The 17,174-nt window shown below is 46.1% G+C and overlaps 1 protein-coding gene across 1 annotated transcript in view; it reads right to left on the reverse strand.

Annotated features, from left to right (window-relative positions):
• The window catches only part of THBS4 (thrombospondin 4), a 256,126-nt gene that overhangs the window by 108,362 nt on the left and 130,590 nt on the right, over positions 1 to 17,174 (reverse strand). Inside the window, exons 11-13 of the mRNA XM_078675199.1 lie at positions 15,892 to 15,996; positions 15,604 to 15,711; positions 449 to 608 (exon numbers count right to left, since the gene is read on the reverse strand). Of these exons, the coding sequence (XP_078531325.1) occupies positions 449 to 608; positions 15,604 to 15,711; positions 15,892 to 15,996 (373 nt within the window). The remainder of the gene's footprint in view (positions 1 to 448; positions 609 to 15,603; positions 15,712 to 15,891; positions 15,997 to 17,174) is intronic.

Consider the following 17,174-nt stretch of genomic DNA (forward strand, 5'->3'; position numbering starts at 1 on the left):
AAGCCAGATCACGCTTCTCTTAAAACACAATCTACAAAACATATGGATGCCAATGGCTCAGCATTAGTTATGCACCACCCATAATATGGTTCCACTCAATATTTTCACTGCCATGGTATGAACTCATTTAGGCCATGCCGCTGAAAATAAATGTGGACCAATAGCACATTTCATATAGAGTTTCTGTATTAATAAATACATATTCACACATTTATTACTGCAGCGTAAAGATCAAATTCCGAGTTATTATCTCAGTAGAGAACAAGTGACAAGAGAAGAATACCCTTACCCTATCACAGACTGCATGTCACAATTACTATACACAACAAAACAACTCTCCTTAGAGTCCCAAGTTCTATTCAATGTGATTTCACTTTACTGCACAACTCATTCCCATTTACACAAAATTTCGTTCGCCAGAAGGGATACAGAAAAACAATTGTCATACCATCTCCATCCATGTCATCGTCACAGGAGTCTCCTTTTCCGTCCCCATCAGTGTCCCTCTGGTCGTTATTCAGTACCATGCGGCAATTGTCGCAAGCATCTCCAAAGATATCCTGGTCGCTATTCTTCTGGTCAACATTGGGAATGTATACACAGTTATCCTAGAAGAAAAGACAAGCACGTTTCCTTTGTGAGCACCAAGCCAAAGCCAAGCATTTAATCATCATTTTTTCTACTTGAGACACCATGAGAGGGCACCCATTACTAGTGGCGCTGGCATAATGTGAACCATTGTCCATGACCATACGTCTACATATGGTCTAGACCATAGACATGGCTATAGTGTGGCAGATCCTGGTACGTATGCACAATCCTTTTGTTGTCTGGGCTAACCTTATATGTAAACCCACATTGTCACCACAGCATCATGCATCAGTCTTTGCTGCAGCAATACTGTCCCTCACTACAAGAAGCCAGGTAAGGATGCCTGAGGAATGGACTAATGTCCATTCTCTGTTTTTGCGTGTGTGCGTGTGTCATGTCAGTGTTCCTATTGAATGGATAGAGATCTAACATTTGCTGACTGAGTCTCCACTCTAACAAACCTACATCTCTCATTGTACACATGGACATTTGTCTGACACGATCTGGAGCATCTCTTCATATCATCATGATATCGCCATGTGTATCCCTCCTTCCTATGGGCTCATGTCACACTAGGGATGAATCTAGATATGTGAGGTAATCAACAAGTCTTATTTCATACCTTCAACTACTAGATAACTCTACAATAACTACCTAGTCCCATCTTACAAACCATTCATTACTGGACACCTGGGGGCAAATTTACAAGCCCCTATCGCCACCACAATATCACTTTTCAGAAGTTGTAGTGGCGATAGAGGCCTCGCCTTATTCACAAGGCAGCGTTAAGCCACTTAACCTGGCTTAACGCCGCCTTGTAAATAAGGTCCCCTTTCCCGCTATACTTAGTGTGAAAGGGCTGGGGAATGGGTGTTGCGGTGGGCATTCCACCACAACACCCATTGATTTTGAAGCTGCCCCATATACACAAGGGCAGAGTAAATATGGGGCAGCACCAAAATTAAGACCAGGCAAAACCTGGTCTTAAACAGGCGCAACAAGAAGAAATGTTTTATTTTCCCTCGTTTATGCTGTTTCTATGTGAACTGCGCTGTGCAGCACACATAGAAACAGCAACAGGCATTGATTGTTAGTGTGCAGGAAGGTGACCCTTACTGTGCCTAAACAATTAAGAAAAAAAAAAGACTTTTTGCACCTTCTATGTGTGCTGCATTAAGCAGCACACATAGAAGTCACAAAACAGCATTCAAAGATTGTTCATTGTAAATATGCCCCTTGGTATCTGCTCTCATACTTATTAGATTTCAAGAGAGAGACGAGAACTGGGTGATGCTGACTTTGTTCTTGGCAGCAGGAAGAGGAAGGCATCCAGATCCTGGTTAACAAGAGAGGGGAGAGGTGCACCAGAAGGGCCTCAGCGGACTGTGGAGAGGGTTGAAGCTTTGTTCATTTTTCAAAAGGAGATGCCAGGTGGAGGACAAGAGACCAGTCTCTAAGGTAGATGTCAAATGTGTTTCAACAAGAGAAAATTAGACCAGCTCTATTCATGTGGAGTTACTGCCATTGCCAGCATATTCAGGAGACAGTGTTTGCTGCACAATTGCCAGTTGATTACGTCATTCGGCTCTGCAGTGACTCCATACCCCCAGGAAGTAACAGAGCAGAGCTGCATATAAGCACCACTTCTGCATGTTGCCAGTGTTGTCAACTTTGCCCTTCAGCACCCTCAAACTTGGAAAATTGGAAAAATTGGTCGGACAGTGTGCCAGATTCTCACTTGTGCCCTAAATGTTAGAGGCCACTCTACAAACCTGGAGGAATCTGCGGTTAAATACAGTATCCACCAGAAAGGCCATTACTGAAGGCATGTAATTTGTTCTTCTGATAGAAACACCTAACTGTAGATTCTTTACATCAACAACAGATGCCATATTAGTAACTGCCAAGGTGGAGGATCTGGGGAGTGGACTGAGGTGGTACGTGGTCTGGGGTGTTGGTAAGCTGATATGAAGAAAACGGATGGAGACTGGACCAACACCCGCAAGGTTTTCCAACCAAACCTCATTGGTGACCTGCATGCCAACATCAAAGTCATCAACAACTGGATCACTACTGGCGCAAACACCCTATCAATCAATCAATCAATCAATCAATCAATCAATCAATCAGTACATTTGTAAAGCGCACTACTTACCCGTGGAGGTCTCAAGGCGCTGGGGGGCTGCTACTGCTCGAAAACCCTAGCCCCCCTGAAAAATGTCAGACACTCAAGAACCAACGCAAAGCTGACTGGTACAACAAAGAACTTAGAAACCTCAAACACCACTGCAAACAGCTGGAGAGAAAATGGTGAACCAGTCGGGACACCACCACAAAAAACACTTACAAGTCCGCTCTCAGGAAATACCACACCCAACTCAACGAGGCAAGAAAAACCGCCCTAGCTCTCTGACTGGAAACCAGCTCCAGCAACTGATGCAATCGTCAAAGGTGCCAGAGGACACCATCAGTCAGACGAACTCCTCACCTCGGAGGCTGTCAAGATCTGCCGACAATTTGTCCCTTGACCACAGCCCCCCGGGACTTCGAACTTGGAGGCCATAGATTCTGATATTTCGCAGAGACCAGAGATTTGACCAACAGGGCTCCGCCGCGAAGCAGCATCACAAAGTTACTCAGCACTGAACTCTGGGATATTGGTCCCACTGAACCGCAGAATGTAGAAACTCTGCTGATACCGCAAATGTATCCGTCTCCACAGGAGGGGTCCATCACGCAACCTCTTAGCTAAATGCACTAGTTTGGCTTGTTACCTTCTAATTTAGGGCAACACATGCTTCAGTTTTAGAAGTATAGGGTGGGGGTGTTGGGTTGGGTGGGTTTAGACCGTTGACCATTGTTTAAATTTGTGTTTCCTACTATTTTATCTTTTGTTGAATACATGCAGCACACTACTAACATACTAATATACATGCTTCTTGACTCCCTGCACAATGCCACAGATGCTGGAGGCATGCTTTTCCAAAACTCCACACAAGTCCCGCACTGGTTCTGGGTCCTGTGACCCCAATGCTCGATTTGCCTCACATGGCACACACTTCTCCCGGGAATAGTTCCCTCTGCGTCCTATCATGGAACGTCAATGGACTGCTTGAATGCATTAAACACACTGCAGCGCTGAAATACGCCCAAATACATACCCCGAGGTTCTCCTGCTCCACGAGACCCATCTCTTGGGTACTCGATGTCCCTTTCTTGCACGCCATGGGTTCAACAGGGTGTGGCATTTGGGCTTTGAGAGAGGGTCAAGGGGGGTGGCTTTCCTGCTCCGAAGAGGCCTTCCATTCTTCCCCACTCATGTTAGAGGTGATCCACAGAGCCGATCCATCACCTTATCGGGGTCCTTGGAAGGGAGCTCTCTCAACTTGATCTCTATATATATCCTGCCAGCCTCAACCACACCAACACTGATCCACCTAACCAACATAATCTCTACTCTGCCCCCAGGCCAGGTAATATTGGGTGGCAACTTCAATGCTGTGATGCAGCCAACACTTGACTCTACCGGCGTTCCCTCTTCCGCTCGCATAGCCCATGCAAAAAGACTGACCAATTGGGCGACCATGTCGGGCCTCTGTGATGTGTGGAGAACATAGAACCCCCTGGCTCTCCACTACACTCATACTTCAGCAGCGCACCACACACAGGCAAGAATTGATATGATCTTCATGCCTTCCCCGACTGCCATAGAGTAACACACATAGTATTGTTCCCAGAGGAATCTCTGACCACTCACCTCTACTTATGCATCTGGGTGAACCTAATGGCGTACTCTGCCTGGTATGGCGCTTAAACGCCTGGTTTCTACAAAGCAAGGAGATTAAAAGAGATATTGGAAAAGAACTGCGTCAATACTTCCTCACTAATATCGGCTCGGTCCTGTCCCAAGGCACCCTCTGGAAGGTAGGTCAAGCCACCATTAGTGGAGTGGCCAAAGGTCGGACGCAGCACATAAATCAAAACTCCTGGCTGACTCTATTGGAGGCACAAGCAACCCGTCTGGAATCTGGCCTCGCGGGATCCCCAGATAAAACTCAAGACAGACAACTTGCGGCAATCAGAGAAGAAATCAAGCAAATCTTGCTGGAATCGGCTAAATTGCTTTGGCGCTCTTCCATCGCTCGTGTCTATGGGTGGGGGAGAAGAAAGGGAGGCTGCTGCACAGGGAGGCCTCCTACTCCTTGGCTAATCACATAGTCCCTGAGTTCCGCGACCCTACTGGAGCCATCCAGCGTATGTCCCCTGCAATCGCACAAACGTTCAATCAATCAATCAATCAAAGCATTTGTATAGCGCGCTACTCACCCGGAGGGTCTCAAGGCGCTTGGGGAGGGGGGGTCCGCTACTGCTCGAACAGCCAGGTCTTGAGCTGTTTCCTGAAGGCGAGGTGGTCCTGGGTCAGGCGGAGGTGGGTCGGGAGGGAGTTCCAGGTCTTGGCGGCGAGGTAGGAGAAGGACCTTCCCCCTGTGGTGGCTCTTCGGATGCGGGGGACGGCGGCGAGGCTGCTTATTATGCTGAACTGTACTCCTCCTCCAGGCCAGAGGCTTCCCATTCGGGCTGCTCGACCGCAAGAGCTTCCTTGATTAATACAGTCTGAGGCAGCTGACTTGGATCTCCCCTTTACCCCTGAAGAAGTCCCTGCTGCGATCTCATCACTGGGTGCCCACAAATCAGCGGGCCCAGATGGACTCTCCCAGAAGTATTACGCCGCAAACCGTGACCTTCTGGTTCCCCACCCCTCTGCCCTATTCCAGCATGCTGTTGACACCGGATCCTTTGCCCCCGAAATGGATATAGCCACAATTGTAGTTATCTCCAAAACCCAACCGCCCTCATCAACATGTACAGAATACCGTCCAATTTCTCAAATTAACACTGCACTCAAGATATACGCTACGATCTTTGCTCAACGCCTACGCCCTCTCTTAAATAAGCTGATCCACCCGGATCAATGCGGCTTAAAACCGGCGCGAAGTACCAGACATTGTTTGCGACGCCTCCACTTGGCCCTTGCTAACCACTAAAGGCTTAACCCTTATCTTGCACTCCTCTTAGTCGACTTCGAAAAGGCCTTTGACACAGTCCACTGGCTTTACCTGGAAGATGTGCTTATAAAGACGGGTCTGGGTCAACACTTCTGTGACACGATCCGAGTCCTGTACTCCCGCCCCAGAGCAAGAGCACTCATCAACAGGGCTCTTTCCGAGAGGTACAAGGCTCCCTCCTCTCACCTCTCCTTTTCTCTTTGGCGATGGAGCGTCTATGACAAGGTCCAGGGATGGGAATGGGGCAGTCACCACATAGATAAAATTGTGTTGTACGCGGATGATGTCCTGCTTTTCTTGGCGGACCCAGCCCGCTCAGGCCCTAGATGTCTCCAAATCCTCCAATCCTCTGAAAGGACCTCAGGCCTCCGGCTTAACCTAGCAAAATCGACTCTGGTCCCCCTCCACCTCTCCAGGGATTGTTTTGACTGGCAATCAGCCATCCCTATTAGCGACAATCACTTAAATATCTGGGCATACGGGTCTCACTGCTCCCTGAGCTAGAATGGGCACTAATATCAACCCCCTTGTTAAAAAAGACAAAAATGATCTCCGTCGCTGGCAAAATCTACCACTTAATCCGCTCGGGAAGGTCGCGCTGTTCAAGATGATGATCCTCCCTGCTTCTTATATATCATCCAAAACACCTGCTTCCATTTTCCGTGAAGTTGGTTCAAAGAAATGGACAGCATGGCTACCCGGTGTCTATGGGGAGGTGGGAGGCCACGCATGGCCATTGCCCGATGTTAAGTCCCTCCTTTCGATGGCGGCATGAGCATGACCAACCTCTACCTGTATTATTTAGCCACATGATTGCTCGTCATCCATGACTGGTTCACGGGGGGTTGGTCTGATACGGCCTGCAAAACTGGGCTAGGAGACATGGACTTCTCCCGCATTCAAGCCATCTTATGCGGCTGCCCAATACCCCAAACACTCCTAATGGTGACTCTGGCAGTGCTGCCGGCCTGGTGATCGGCCCCTCAACACACAGACTAGGATAACAAACAGACGCAACAGACAGCTCTTTGGCAGGGTACATGCCTGAGTGAGGTGGCGGCACTGGAGGGCTTCAGGAGTTGGGAGTCACATTGGTATATCACAACTGGGTGACATTTGGGCGAGTGGTCCCATCAGAACATTCCAAGACTTAAAAAAGCACTACACTCTCCACACCTCACAGTTCTATAAATATCTCCAGCTGCAACACACACATTTCAACAGGCAATGCACTCCCTGAGTTTAGCCCTCCAGAGGCGCAAATCATGATGGGTAACCTGCGTAAAGGTGGCATATGATGGATATACCGCACCCTCACTAACAACGGCCCCACATCACTCGACCTGCTCCGACTCAGATGGGAGCAATGGCTGGGCCCCTTAGAGAATGAAGATTGGCCAGGATGCACTTATGGCCCCCAAGACCATTACCACCTCTGCAAAACTCCAGCTGATTCAACTATACTACCTGCATACCGCCTATCTCACCCTGGAGCATCTCCATAAGGCAGGCCTGCCCGTCTCACCAGAGTGTACACGCTGTAGGCAAGCACCTGCCGATTTCTTCCTCATGACCTAGTTCTGTCTCCGAATTGCTGCGTACTGAGGTTAAATTGAATCTGAACTCATAAATGTCATAGCGTGGCAGGTGCCCCACAACCCACTGCACCTTATCTTGGGAGTCATGGAGGGCCTGGATGGGTCCCGGACAGACAAACTGTTTCTTGGAATGGCTACTATGGCGGCCAAACACGACATCGCATCGCTTTGGTCTCAACCTACCCCTCTGAGTATTGCCACATGGCGTCGTGGGATAGACTGGTGCGCTGCTCAGGAGAAACCCTTGTTCATAGCCAGAGGTTGCCCAAAGAAGTATGAAAAGATATGGGGCAAATGTTTGCATCAGTTAGATTGATATCATCTCAATGTTTGGGCATTCTATGTGGTCGCATTAGACAAGTGAATAGTCGTAATTTCCGTGCATGTATATGAACTGACCACATGGTCAGGATATTTGTAGTCAACTATGATGATTACCTGTGCTTCAATGTCCATTTTCCTTTTGTTTTGTGAATTTTAGAAATCAATAAAATTGATTATAAAAAAAACATCGTCAATGAAGTCTCCAACTCCTCAGATGTCATTGGGGTAACCACTGGCAGGTCCGAATCTTCTCCATCTCCTCCCCGTTCTGAGTCTCTGTCACCGGATTCCTCGGTCTCGCTCAGCACAGCTTCCCATCTGTTGGAGTTGGACTGTTGGACTTCTGAATGTCTCCACAATTTTGTTTTGACAGGGTTGTCTGCGAGTGGCTCTGCACCGTGCTTTGCCTCTTATGTGGCCACCATTTTGACAGATGTCCCATCTCTCTGTCCTTAGAGAGGTGGCGTCTGCGACTCTCTAACCAGTCCCACACCTCTCTTGTCATTGTGAACAGGTCGCCTGGTCAATGATGCAGAGTTTTGTGGAAAAAACAGTGCATATCTGAGGTACAGTTTCCTAAGGTGCTGTATAACTCCTATGAAGGTTTCCCGTTGGCGTTGGACTGCTGTGGCTTAGTACGGATAGATGTTAGCATGCTTTCATTCTATCTGCAGTGTCCTTGTATCCTTGCCGTTTGCAAGATGGTGCCCCAGTCTCAAATGTTTAACAGTATGGCAACTATTTCCCTTGGCGATGCCCCGGGAATCAGTGGCCTCCCAAGAACTGTATGTTTTCTCTCCATGGTGTGGAGAAGTGTGGCTCAATGGTTAGAGCGGCAGACCCTGATGCAGAGGTCTGGCCCGGGACCAGGGTTCGATTCCCGCCTTGGCTGGTCTCGGCGGATCTTGGGCTCATAATTCCTCGGACCTGATTTCTCGCCTCAGTGCCTACTCTAAGCATGGGTCCCACGCTGCAACTCTGGGCAATAGCTTGCTTAGTCTCCACAACGGCCCTCTACAGCGCTAGGGATGCCTGGTTGCACCATGGGGATGCCCAGGAGTGGACATTTCACGGGGAAAAACCAGGAAGGGTTCCCTAGTGGTATGAGTACAGTGCGAGGACACTCAGGAGTATCATTGCGCTTTACAAGTATGGCCACATTTACATTTAAACCACTTTGAGGTTTTCCCCTCCAACACCACTGAGGACAACCACTCTTCTAGGAACAATTCCATGCTTAGGCCTTCCCCATTTTCCGGGATACCCACTAGACTGATATTGTTGCAGTGGGATTTTCCCTCAGCATCGTTGAATTTGTCCATGAGATTGGCTACTTACAGTTCTTGTGGCTGTTTTGGTCTCTTTAAAAGCTGCCAGTATGGCAGCTGTGTGTGCCTCTAGCCTATTCTGCTCTCTGCTACCTGTGGTGAATCTTATTGTGTTGGGGTTTGGTAGGCTTTGGACAGACCATCTTGCATTCTCTCTCCTCCATAGTGGGTTCTGCTTTGACTTCCTCTTTGTTAGGGGAGTTTATCCAGCGAATGCTATCTCTTTCCCTCCTCGCCTACTCCAGATTGTTTTTTAACTGTTCGGGGCCACCACTGGCAGGGCAGGAGTGTCACTCAAGGAGTGATGTACCCCCCTTTGGGCACGTTCCATCCTGGGGACCTGCCATCCAGCGCCTGTGGAGGTCCTGCTCGGGGGGGACACACCCACCCCAGCTGTTCCAGCCACCCGCCGCGGACATGTGCACCCATCTCTCCTCACAATTGCTTGTTCACACATTCTGGTCGTTCAGGCTATCTCACACATGGCAGCATCCTGTCACAATGCCTCTCTGGGTTGTCTGTGTTTCCCCTCTGTTCAGTGACTTAACACAGGCCCCACAGCACCTGCGGTGCAGAGGGGCACAATCTCCAAGGGGACCCCTCAGCACAGTACCTTACAGTGCCACCCAACACCTACCTGATGAACGCCCAGAGGGGTCAGACAGCATGAGGACCAGAGCAGCTGTCCGTGTGGTTCCTGTGCTGCAACCCTCGGGAGTTTACTGTCTGTGTTTGTTCTGTTTGTTGAACGCAGTAGTTCACTAGTGGAAGCTAAATGGATTTGGTGTCATTTGCGGCGCAGGGAACCAATAATTGGCTGAATGTACAAATTCAGACCTGTCCTTGCTGTGCCTGAATTACAGCCTAGAAAGGCCAATGTGAAGGACTGTTTTGTCTTTGCAGAGAGCACACCTGACTTTATTGGCTTAAGGAGATGTAGATGCTTTACTGGATCGGTGACACATACACCTCCATACTGCGGCTCGGTTTTACTTTTGGGAAACCACAAACCCCTGTCACTTTTCAAACATGTAAAAAAAACATGTTTATCATGCAATGTTTGGTGACATACTGGTATAGAATTAAGTAATTGGGCAACCACAGTTTCAAAGGTAAAATATTAGGCTATTTCAGGGTCAGTTTTAGCAAGCCAAGGCTCTGCCTCACTGCATGGATGTAATCTGTTCTACTCACGTCTGTGGCTAAGTACTACTAAGCAGCACTGTATGTGGATACTTTTCTTTTTTTATTCTAGTCCGTTACTGTTGTGTGGGTGACGTCTAGACTGACATGGTGCTTCTAAACCATGGAAATCAACCCCTCTTGTTAGCAGTACAAAAGCACTACAAGCCAGTGGCAGAGAAACTCTCCCTCCACAAATAACCTGCTCCTAAAAGTGTGATGCTTATTTTGTTATCCGACCAAAGTACTAATATATCTATTTGTAAAATAAGGAAGCAGAGGGGCTAACAGAATGGCATGTCTAATTAATATTCAGTAGGCAGATTGCAAATCATGATTGAAATGAAATGAAAAAGAAACTTAATTAAGCGCACTGTGGCCAAGCGGCTTCCTGGCGCTGGGGGGGGGGAAACGGATTCTACACTGCAAACAGAGGGACTAACCGGGGAAGGCCTGGAGAAAAAGAAAAGTTTTTAATGCCTTTCGGAAAGCTGGGTAAGTAGGGATCGATCGGATAGATAATGGAAGACTATTCCAATACTGGGGGGCCAAAACCGAAAAATGGGTGCCACCGATACGGACTTTACGGTAGCGGGGAACTTGAAGAAGAAGTTGAGAGGATGAGCGAAGAGTGCGAGAAGGAGTATAGGGAGTGATCAAAGAAACGATAAAAAGAGGGGCAGAATGGGTGAAGGCTAAAAAGGCTAGACAGGCTAATTTAAAGGAAGAGCGAAAGCGTACAGGAAGCCAGTGAAGGGACTTAAGAACGGGTGTGACGTGGGAGAATTTGGGAAGGTGGAAAATGAGCCGGGTGGCCTGATTTTGGATGGCCTGAAGCCGGCGCATTTCAAAGGCGGGGATGCCGGAATAGAGGGCGTTCCCGTAATCGAGACGAGAGGTGATGAGGGCTGTAATGATGGATTTGAGGGCATCAGTGGAAAAGAAACGGGAAATTTTGCGAATGAGACGGAGGGATAAAAAACAAGATGAAATTACAGCACTGACTTGGGAGTGCATGGAGAGGTCATTGCTGACCTTAATGCCTAAAGTGCGAACAGAGGGGACTGGAAGAGGGAGAGTACCAAGAGAAAGGGGCCAATGGGAAGGGGACCAGGGATTAGAGGGACCACCAGTGAGGACAAGCTCCGTCTTGTCGGGATTTAATTTGAGGTGGTTCGTGATCATCCAGTCCGAAATAAAGACTAAGGAGGAACTAAAAAAGGAAGAGGAGTCAGGAGTAGAGAGATCAAAAATGAGCTGGAGGTCATCAGCGTAGTTGTACACGGAGACCCCCAGCTCACGGAGGGAAAAAATAAGAGGGTAGATATAAAGATTGAAGAGAAGAGGGGAAAGGGAGGAACCTTGGGGAACCCCACACACAAGAGGGCGGGGAGGAGCGGAAAAACCAGCAAACTGAACTGCTTGGGACCTATCCTGAAGGAAGGACTTCAGCCAGGAGAGTGTTACCCCCCTGATGCCGGCTGCGCTGACACGGTCGAGAAGGATGTCATGGTCAACCGTGTCAAACGCAACCGACAAATCGAGGAGCACCAACGCCTGGGGGAGATTGGAGTCGACCCTTCCCTTAAGCTCGTCCAAGACAGCAGTGACGACAGTCTCGGTAGAATGACCCGGGCGGAAACCCGCCTGGTGGGAAGCCAAGAGGCCATGCAATCATGATTGCCTTGGTTTGGCTACCTTCACAGTGATGGTGGCCTGCGAGGGAAAGCAGACCATAAGAGGTGTGCAAAATTTACTTCATTTGTTTATGTGTAATTACGAGAAATTTAGGAAAGATTACTCGAAATGCACAACTGGCATTTAGAGCTATATTTTAGTATGAATTCTGTTTTCATTTCCATTTTGGGCAAAAGGACATATTTGGTGCTAAAAATAGTGCAAAAAATGCAAGTGCTGCAAACAGCAGTGACTCACATTCTTGTTGCTCTTGTAGTTCCCATGTGTTTGCACTAAATGTTTCTCACAAATATTTTGAGTAACAAGCATTACATAAAAGTACTGAAATTATGTGATACTACACCCGCATAACAAACTTTAACCAACACCCCTGTGAGTTCAAAATGGATTTCTTTTTTCAAAGTAGCATGAGTTTCTTAAAGAAATGGGGCTGCTTTAAAAAAGTATGTTGTCCAATTTTTAAAAGCTTCTGTGAGAGTGGGCCTGGACCTCTGCCTACAGCTACTGACACTGCGACCATGATTTGCAAAGGGGAGAAGGATCCAAAGAGGACGACCCATTTGCTTTCCAAATCAGTTACTATGACTTGGGAGTCAGTAACTTGTCAGTGGTTTGTGACCAGAATTAGTGTTGCAAACTAGTGATACCTACGTTACTGATTCGCAGTTTGGAATGGATGCCTCAGACCCGCCCCTTCAAAATCTTAAATCTGTAATAATTTCTAAACCGCTAAATGGGTTTAGAAAATTAGAAAAACGTTTTTACCAGTCGCAAGCCCTCTGATTTAGTGAAAGGTTTATATGTCTGGCCCATTAAGACTTTAAAAATATGGATTCCCAAATATGTGATTTTAAAAGCTTGTGGGCAGTTTCTAGTCTCTAGGTCAGACATTGATTCCACCAACACTTTTCCAATTGACATGTATGGTGTTATTGATGTTGTCTATAAAATGTGAATCATATAGTTTAAATATTGTGGATGCTACTGCCATCTTGCTCTTTCAAACATTTTTTTTTTAATTAAGGGATCTGAGGTACAAAGAATGCTGGTTTAAGGAATTTGTCCCAAATCGCAGCAATTTGTCCATAATCTGCTTTCCTTAATAGACACGTAGAAGTCAGGTACCATCTTGTTGCAAATCTTCGCTTATTTTAGCATGGATAATATCTGATCTCAGTTTTCCAGTTGTATGTAATCTTGGCCAAATATTTTCTGTATCCCGTCCTAGTATTCTTACTTTACAAATCTGGGGCCACCCTCACTTCTATATTCCAAATCCCTGCTCTTGTGTCCGGGCACCCTCCCTTCCCATTCCAAATCCCTGCTCTTGTAAGCTTTTTTTGTCTTGCAGTGCTATAAATAATCCCACTACACTTGTCATGATGCGCGTCCACATAATACATCATGGCTGTTAATGGGGAGCGCCTCATTTTAGAACATCTGCACTTAAGCAGCTAGCTTTTATACTAAACACACATCGTTTCATAGGGTTTTCACATTACTATTCTCCAAGCAGTATGAGTTAGGAGCTATTTTTGCAATGAAATAGAAATTCAGTGAAGCCATATAATTACATTTTTATCTTCATTGTTTTATAAGGCTCCCCTAAAACGAGTTTCAGGTATTTTGGAGAGATATGTTACCCTGGTGATTGGTAGCACCTCAACCAGGTTCAGATATACTACTTTTCAATTGATAGTTGTGTTTTACTTAAGCATTAAGATCGTGTAAGAAGTGCTATGTAACAGTGTAATTTCAAAATCCAGTATTTCCCTGATATCACGGGTCCAGTAGTAGAGTGTAGCTGGCTTACCAGTATATAGATAAATATTTATTAATACCCTTTAAATGAAATGTTCCACTTCCTAAACTGCTTAAGTGTTTTGCAACTCACTCGTGAATCAAAATTAGTAATTTAAAATAAGCCTGTAGATATTTTTGTTATCTCAGTGCATTTGATGTCGGGGAGTACAGTGCAGGTAAGTATTTTGAATAGAAGTATGTCTAATCTTAGTAGCACTTTTTCTACACTAGGCTTTTCCAATCAGTGTAGACATTGGTCCTGTGAATTATGTTGGCATGGAAGAAGGCGACAGTAGTCCCGGGCCTGTCCTTTTCCTGCCATGAGATGTAGAACCTAAATCTTGGCCAGAAACTAGCCATCAGACTCAATACAGATATTTTTCCAATGAAAGAAAGATCCAAATGTGCGGGGAAAGCATTCTAGTACATTACACTGGCATCAAGATATTGGTAACTTGTGGGTGAACAAAAAGAGAAATCACCATCAGATTGGAAAAAAAATGCAAAATATTAATTTTTTTATCATAACCAGAGTAGAATGCTACAAAACCTTACAAACCATCACCCATCCACACACACATTGACTCTTGCTCTTCAGAGGGATCAGTGTGCTATGTAAAAGGATTCTTTTAGAATAGTACTTTTAGAATAGTGCTGCCTCGGGGTATTACAGCACCTGGTATCAGCGTGGCACAATTCATGTTAATAATTAAGTGATTGTATGATACCGGACAACCAGGCTTTTGCATCTGAAAATGGGCCAAGCATGGAACACCGCTGCAGCATGTCCTTCTGCTAGAGTGGTCTTCAGACATGGTACAATACAACCAAAGCCCTGGGGTGAAAACATAACTTACCAAAGAAGCACCTTAATGGATCGAAGACTGGCTCTGAGAAGCGGCGGAACTCTGGGGGTTCTGACAATGGGACACCATAGGGATCTCCAAACTGGCGATGCCATGGCCAGGACAGTAATAAAGTCCTTTTGCGACACTACAGTAAGAATTTGAACTACATCGCTCCCAATTTTTTAAATACTTACATTTGTGACATGCCCTGTGGCTCTAGTTTAGGAGCAGGGATGTCATTTAGGGATCACCAGGGGTCGCTGCTCCGACCACTGGCTAGCTCCTTGCGACCCCAGGCCCTGCCTTTGTGCACCCCAGGACTCAGAGGTGGCGAAATCAGTACACGGAACGCTGGGGCAGCTCGTCTTTATGGACGTCGGATGTGTCTCCACTTCCCTTGTTTTCTGTCAGTTTTTTTTTATTGTACTAATGGTGAATAATATTGCATAATTCCCTATTAGGGTTATAGAAAATGGAGTATAAATAGCAGTTATATGGCAACTGAGGTGATTAAAAAAACATTATTTTGAATGATTTTTTTTGTGTGTGCTTACGGGTGATTGTGTGTTTATGTGAGAGAGAATGTGCATTATTGAATGTATATGTGTAAGCAGAGTATGTTTAGTTGTGAATGTGTGTGTATGTGTAAGCATGTGTGTGTGAGTGAAAGTGAAGGTCAAAGGGCTTGTGATGTCACTTCCGCTACCCCTGGCATGTTGGTGAATTGGCGCCCATGATTTGGGACGACAGTAAGACCTCCATAACTTTGGCCCTTTGGAAGCTAAACTCCCGACAAAAGAGTTCCAGATGCAATTTTAGGAGCGGCTCCACACCTTAATGACGGGAATTAAATAATTAACAAATCAAAGAGATCTTGCAGCCCACACAGTTTGTTCCTCAGGTTACAGCGCTTCATGGAGACTAAGGCGATGTGCAACATGGCTTCAAAGGTTCATGTCATGTTCTGTCTGCCACTGTTTAATCTTCAGTTCTACTTAAAAATCTGGTTGTGATATTGTCCCTAGAGTCCCCCACTCCAAAATCTGAAGGGGTAAATCGCACCCATACCCCACATACGGTGTGCAAGACTGCCTTTCTAACATGCATGAGGTTAATCCAAGGGCGCCCTGCTATTAATATTCTGTGATAGACTGAGGTCCTTTACCTGCTCATTTACAATGCCGTCTCCGTCTGCGTCATCATCGCACGCGTCTCCAATACCGTCTCTGTCTGAGTCCTCTTGGCCAGAGTTTGGAACATTGACACAGTTATCCTACAGAGGGGCAAAGAAAGTGAAAGAACAGGACATCAATGCACGACACTCATCCATCTGCCCGGAAGATGTTTCCTCTTACATACATTTAACTACAACATTATAATGGCAGTATTTTTTTTAAACATTGTTGAACATTGAATCACTGCTACCCATTTCAAAGTTTATCAAGCGACTCACCTTTCGACAGTTTCTGGCCAGGCATTTTTGTTCTTGATCTGGATAACCATCAATATCAGTGTCTTTCCCGCAGATATATCCATCGCCTGCCCAGCCAATGGCGCACTGAAAGGATAATCAAAGTTATGTGCGGGTTTAATGTTTGGTTACACCTTGCAGCTGCACTTTGTAGTAGATTTAAGCAATGCCAGTCTACATATAAGAGCTTCCATGCAGCTATGTCTGGGCGTCTACAGACACATATATAGCACGTACAAACAGCACCAACATACTTACTACACCAACCTGTAGGAAACGGTATAGCATACCGGCAACTTTTCAGAACATCTTCTAACCCTATTGTATGGGATTCAATTTTGACAACATAGGGTCTTTATATAGGGCCAGATGTATCAAACTGTTTTACCCATTCTGTGTCCATAGGAAAATGTGTTCATACATCCTGCCCCGAGTCTTCTATTGGTGATTAGTCATTTTTTATCTTATGTGTATTTATTCTAATCATTTTATAATTAATACAATGAACTTTGCCCCTATAGTATGGCAAACCAAGCTTTAATCAACATGTATCCACCGATTTATGGGATTCCCAGCCCTGCAGAAATAAAAGTCAGTGTCTGCCAGCCTAGTCCCTATCACAGAAAAAAAACATCCTGTGCAGAACACTGAGGCCTTTGGTGATAGATGGAGACCTTTCCTTGAATGTAAACTATGCTTGACCTCCCCTGCTGTTTGCAAGCTCATTTTCTGGGGGCAAATGATTACGTTTGTGATAATGTAATTGATTTGAGGTAGAAAATGTATATGTAGATAGTGATACTTATTGCCGATAGTCACCTAGTACCAGCCAACACTTAGGGCCAGATGTAGGTAGGCTTTTACCGGGTGGTAACGGCCGAATTCGGCCGTTACCACCCGGTAAAAGCATTTTGACATGTAGGTCCCTGTAATTTACAGACTCGGTAAATTTACCGATAGGTAAATTTACCGAGTATGTAAAATACCGAGTCGGTATCATTACTGATTCCGGAAAATTGGTATGTAGGTGGGACTCTTCTGAGTCCCACAAGCAGTACAACATCGGTATTTTACCATCAAATACTACTTGATGGTAAAATACCGTTTCTGGTGTGCATGCACATGTGTGCATGCACACCTATGCCATATGACAGGCAGACCTGCCCTTAGGGCAGGTATGCCGGCCACATGGCACCCGAGCCTCTTTTGGGGGTGCTAGAGGGTGTCAAAGTGACACCCCCTGCACCCTTGTGACAGTCGGTATT

This window comes from Lissotriton helveticus, chromosome 2_1 (assembly GCF_964261635.1).
Source record: "Lissotriton helveticus chromosome 2_1, aLisHel1.1, whole genome shotgun sequence".
Taxonomy (NCBI): domain Eukaryota; kingdom Metazoa; phylum Chordata; class Amphibia; order Caudata; family Salamandridae; genus Lissotriton; species Lissotriton helveticus.